This window comes from Desmodus rotundus, chromosome X (genome assembly GCF_022682495.2).
Source record: "Desmodus rotundus isolate HL8 chromosome X, HLdesRot8A.1, whole genome shotgun sequence".
Taxonomy (NCBI): Eukaryota; Metazoa; Chordata; class Mammalia; order Chiroptera; family Phyllostomidae; genus Desmodus; species Desmodus rotundus.
In genome coordinates, this window is record NC_071400.1 from 61548876 (window position 1) to 61554875 (window position 6000).

The window sequence follows — 6000 nt, forward strand, 5'->3', positions numbered from 1 at the left end:
ACTGGGAAAGTTGGAAAGCCACATGTAGAAGAATGAAAGTATATTACAGTTTGTCCCCAACACAAAAATTAATTTAAAATATATGAAAACCTAAATATAAGATCTGAAACAATAAATTACATAGAAGAAAACATAGGTACTAAACTTATGGACCTTGGCCTTAGAGAACATTCTATGAATTTGACCCCAAAGGCAAGCAAATTAAAGGCAAAAACAAATGAATGGGACTATGTCAAACTAAAAAGCTGTGCACAGCAAAAGAAACTGCCAACAAAACAAAAAAGCCACCAACTAAATGGGAGATGATATTTGCATACAACAGTTCCAATGAGGGGTTAATATCCAAACTATATAAAGCACTTGTACAGCTCAACACTAAACAATCCAATTAAAAAATGATTAGAGGACCTGAACAGATGCTTCTCCCAAGAAGACATACAAATGACCAACAGATATATGAGAAGATGCTCCACTTCACTAGCCATTAGGGAAATGCAAATCAAAACTACAATGAGATATCATCTTGCACGTGTTAGAATGGCTATTATCAACAAGACAAGTAAAAACAAGTGTTACAGAGGTTGTGGAGAAAAAAAGGAACCCTCATTCAATGCTGGTGGGAATGTAAATTGGTACAGCCACTATGGAAACCAGTATGGAGTTTCCTCAGAAAATTAAGAATTGAGTTACCATTTGACCAGGCAACCCTTCTTCTGAGTATCAGTTCAAAAAATGCAAAAACACTTATCTGCAAACATATATGCACTCCTATGTTCATTGTAGCATTATTCATGGTGGCCAAGACATGGAGACAATCAAATTGTCCTTGATAGAGGATTGGATAAAGGTGTGGCACATACATACAATGGACTATTACTCAGCCATCAGAAGAGATGAAATACTGCCATTTGTGACAACATGGAGGGACCTTGAGAATATTATGCTAAGCGAAATAAGTAAGACAGACAAAGCCAAGAACTTTATGATTTCACTCATATGTGGGATATAAAAAAGAAACTCATAGACACAGACAACAGTATGGTGGTTACCAGGAGGGAAGGGGTGGGAAGGTAGTAAAGGGTAAAGAGGGCCAAATATACGGTGTCAGAAGATGATTTGACTGTGGGTGGTGGGCACACAATGCGATATACAGATCATGTATCATAGAAAGGTACACTTGAAACCTATATGATTTTATTAACCAGTGTTACCCCAATAAATTTAAAAAACTTAAGCTTACTACTAACTAAAATTATATTAGTCTTTGTCCTTTCTTCCCCACGGGGATATAAAACACCTTCATAGTATGTTTTAAGATCCAAGTGCAAGGCATAATAGTTTATTTTTGTTAAACTTCATCTTACTCAGTTGGCACCTTATCTCTAGACTGTTGAGAACATTAAGGTTTCTGATGCTATTTAATGTAGTCATTATACCTTCCAATGAATGTTATTCACATGCTCAGTGAACCTGTCCTCTACATTTTCATTGATAATTTGGATAAAGCTAACCTAGAAGACCAAGGACATAGTCCTACAGCTTATCACCAGAAACATCTCAGCAGGTCAACACATTAATCATTAGCCTTTATACATGAGCCATTTTGAACAGTTTCTAATTTACCCAGTTGCCTGTGAGTACACATCATATTGCCTCAACTTGTGAGGGAAAAGCACAGTGGATAAAGACAGAGAAGCAGTAGGCTTGGTTACTCGTGCCAAGGAGTTTACACCCTATCTACAGTCAATGAGGATCTATTTTAAGAGTTTTAAACAGGGTGGGAGATGCTCAGTCTTATATTAATGGGTCTGTGCAACCTGCTTATATTTGTCCTGCATTAAATGTCCTTTTATCTTTTGAATACATTTTAAAATCTGTATATATACATGTATATCAAATTATCATATTGTACATTTTTAGAATTTTATTTTTCCGTTACAGTTTACATTCAGTATTATTTTATATTAGTTTCAGGTGTACAGCATAGTGGTTAGGTAATCATATACTTTACAAAATGGTCCCCCCAACACATCCAGTACCCATCTGGCACCATACATAGTTATTACAGTATTGTTGACTATATTCCCTATGAGGTTCTTTGCATCCCTATGACTGTTTTGTAACTACCAATTTGCACTTCTTAATCCCTTCAACTTTTTCAGCTAGTCCCTAATCCCCCCCTTCTGGCAGCCATCAGCTTGTTCTCTATATCTACGAATCCATTTACACTTTGTTCATTTATTTTGTTCTTTCGATTCCACGTATAAGTGAAATCATGGTATTTGTCTTTCTCTGACTGACTTATTTCACTTAATACTACCTTCTAGTCCATCCATGTTGTCACAAATAGTAAGGTTTCATTGTTTTTTAAGGCCAAGGAACATTCCATTGCATATATGTACCACAGCTTTTTCTATTCACTCATCAACTGATGGATACCTGGGTTGTTTCCATAGCTTGGCGATTGGAAATAATGCTGCGGTGAATATAGGGGTGCATATATTCTTTCAAATTAGTGTTTTGGGGTTTTATGAGTATACAGAGGTTGGCAAAAGTAGGTTTACAGTTGTGAGTACATGAAACACAGAGTTTATTCTTGTATTATTTATTTATTTTTATAGTATTTATTTGTAATATTTGTTATTTTGCACACTCACAACTGTAAACCTACTTTTGCCCCCACCTGTATACACAGAAGTGGAACCGCTGGGTTGTAAGCAGTTCCATTTTAATTTTTTGAGGAACCTCCATATTGACATTGCACATCGTGAACATACACAATTTTATTTGTCAACTATACCTCAGTCAAGCTCACGCACCCCCTCCCCCTGGTGTGCCTACCTTGCCCTCACTCCTTGCACCAGGACAATTCCTGTACATCCTTCACATTTAACTTTAAATATTCATATGAACTCACATACATTTACTAAAATATTTTATCAAAGATACATACACACCATTATATATTTAACATGTTCCATGTCTACCTATAGCCTTCCCTTCCCTTTCCAATGAGAATTATTGGCCTTTATATTTAGAAGTTCTATTTCTCATAGAGTCTCCGCTTTTCAAGAACTATTCTTTAGGTCTCCTCATGTCACTCATTATCAGTAGCAGCTACTTCAGAGATCTATTTTTCTCTCTTTTTTGTATTTGGCACTTAACATTTCTTTCAGTTGACATTCATCAAATGTAATGATTACTCTAAAGGAGCTCCTTGTCCTCTTGGTACTATTGTATTAGGAGAGAAATTAAATACTAACTAGTTTTCACTTTTTAGTTTTCTTAATGATAGCCATTCTAACAGATGTAAGGTCATCATTAATAAATCAAACAAGTGCTGGCGAGGATGTGGAGAAAAGGGAACCCTAGTGCACTGTTGGTGGGAATGCAGACTGGTGCAGCCACTGTGGAAAGTAGTGTGGAATTTCATCAGAAAACTAAAAATGGAACTATCTTTTTACCCAGCGATTCCACTGCTGGGAATATATCCTAAGAATGACGAAACACCAATTCAGAAGGACTTATACACCCCTAGTTTATAGCAGTGCTATTTACAATAGCCAAGTGCTGGAAACAGCCGAAGTGCCCATCAGTAAATGAGTGGATCAAATGCACCTGTGGTACATTTACACAATGGAATACTATGCAGCAGAGAGAAAGAAGGAACTATTACCCTTTGTGACAATGTGGATGGAACTGGAGAGTATTATGCTCAGTGAAATAAGCTAGTTGGTAGAAGACAAATACCATATGACCTTACTTATAACTGGAATCTAATAAACAAAATAAACTAATGAGAAAAATAGAACCAGAGTCATGGAAGCATGGAACAGACTGATAGCTGTAGGAGGAGGGTGGGAGAGGGGAGAATGGTGGAAGGAAGGGTAAGGCACTAGTCAAAGAACAGATATGAATGATCCATAGACATGGACAATGGAGAAGGGATTGACTGTGGAGAGGGGGGTGAGCTGGGTGGAGGGGAACAAAAGGGAAAAAATTGGGACAATTGTAATAGAATAAGCAACAAAAAAATCTTTTCACTTTTTGACTTTTTGTTTTCTTTTCCATTCGAATTCATAGGTTCCAGTTTCAGTGGGATCTCCTTTCTCAGTGAAACCTCAATCCGTGATTTATAACCAACCAGGCTTAGGGCCCAGAATATTTCCACTTCATCAACCAGAAATAAGGTATGTTTGAGTTGTTCCTTAGGGCCTTGGTTGAGATGTACAGTCACTGGAGGCAGGACCAGTGTTAAAACTGAGTTTTACAATATATACATCTTTTTTGCACTGTTGGTCTCTCATACGAGAAAAACTAGTTCTAACATTTTCATCATTGTAGAAAGACACAGATCTGTGCAGACCTGGTCCTCTACAACCTTGTGTCATTAAATGTCAACTGGGTCCTGGTAGCTTCTCAGCAATTCTTTTACTCATTCATTTAAGAAACCCAACTGTGATCAGTGCTCATGAGGCAAGTAACTCAGCCTGGAGGTTTCAAGGACAACTTCCCAAAGAAGTGATACCTAAGTTGAATACTAAGATTTAAAATAGATAGCCAGTCAATGGAGTAAGGAAAGGATATTCCAGACAGACATATGAACAGATAGAAAAGCACAAAGCACCATGGGAAGTCAGAGGAGGGAATGATTAATTCAGGGATGGATGGTTTTGGTATGCAATGAGTATCAAATGATAAGGAGACTCTCAACTAGTGGATGTATAGATGATAGAAGTTTGGCATTATGAGGAAAACAGATTGAGCATGTAAGTGGAAGAAGGCAGTGGTAACATGGATAAGGATAGCTAAGCATATGGGAGATTATCATGATCCAAATGTTTACTGATTGAGAGTGCTGTTTTCTAGAAATCTTATTTTTAAGATTTTATTTATTTTTAGATAGAGGGGAAGGAAGGGTGAAAGAGGGAGAGGGACATCACTGTGTGAAAGAAACATTGATTGGTTGCCTCTCACACTCCCCCAACCGGGGACTGGGCCTGCAACCCAGCCGTGTGCCCTGACCGGGAATCAAACCGGCAACCTTCTGCCTTTCAGGGTGATGTGCAACCAAGTGAACCATACGAGTCAGGGCATTTTCTAGAAGTCTTCACAAGATTTTCTCCTTCAGTCTTCGGCCAATGTATTGGGCCCCCTGGTTCCTAAATGTTTGTTTTAGGAGGCCTGACCTACTAATGAGAAGATTGACCAGAGTTTTGTGTGTAATATTTATGATTTATTTTGTAACTGTGGAGAAAAATATGGAGAAATGATGAAAGATTTACATGTATATCTTTCATGCAGGGACAATCTATGTGGAAGTATCGAAGAAAGATTTGAAATTAGACGTAAAAAAAAGTGACAACTTCTCTACAGCCTAAACTAAATCATTCAAACCTTCCAAGTAATATAAACATTGAATACTCTTGAGATTCTTCAATTTAATGTTTTGGAGGTGATACACTGTATTTCTTTTGTTTTATTAGTTATCCTTCAAAATTATCAAAAACTAAAGTTAATATCTTAATCTTTCCTCTTTTTTTTTTTTTGTTTTGTTTTTTTTTTTTTTTTAATTTTTTTTTTTTATCGTTATTAATCTTTCCTCTTAAGGAACAGCAGGACCTTAGAATACTTGTAAATTACAAGGGCATTTCTAACCAACTTGTATGCTACTGTGGTGAAACATTTTAGACCTGTGAAATTAAAAGTATCAGTATTTATAGAAGCTTTTTGTTTACATTTAGCTATGTGTTTAGAAAATGTTTGTTTACCATCCCTCTTTGCATTGGAATTATTTCCCTCTCCCTGAAGTACATCTTTTAGAAGTTTATTTAGTTTTGTTGTGTTGGTGATAAACTATTTTTGTTTATGTGAAAATATATTTCTTCATATGCATTATTTTAAAAATAAATGTTAAGTTGATATACACATACAAGCTCTATAAACATTCTTGCATGAGTCTTCTGGTGGACAATTGTGGATATATATCTTGGGTAAATA

The 6000-nt window shown here is 36.4% G+C and overlaps 1 protein-coding gene across 1 annotated transcript in view; it reads left to right on the forward strand.

Moving 5' to 3' along the window:
• Nucleotides 1–5532, forward strand: part of LOC112308180 (phosphatidylinositol-binding clathrin assembly protein LAP) — a 54754-nt gene extending 49222 nt beyond the window's left edge. Inside the window, exons 15-16 of the mRNA XM_071220265.1 lie at nt 4084–4190; nt 5305–5532. Of these exons, the coding sequence (XP_071076366.1) occupies nt 4084–4190; nt 5305–5362 (165 nt within the window). The 3' untranslated portion in view covers nt 5363–5532. The remainder of the gene's footprint in view (nt 1–4083; nt 4191–5304) is intronic.
• Nucleotides 5533–6000: the final 468 nt, after the last annotated feature.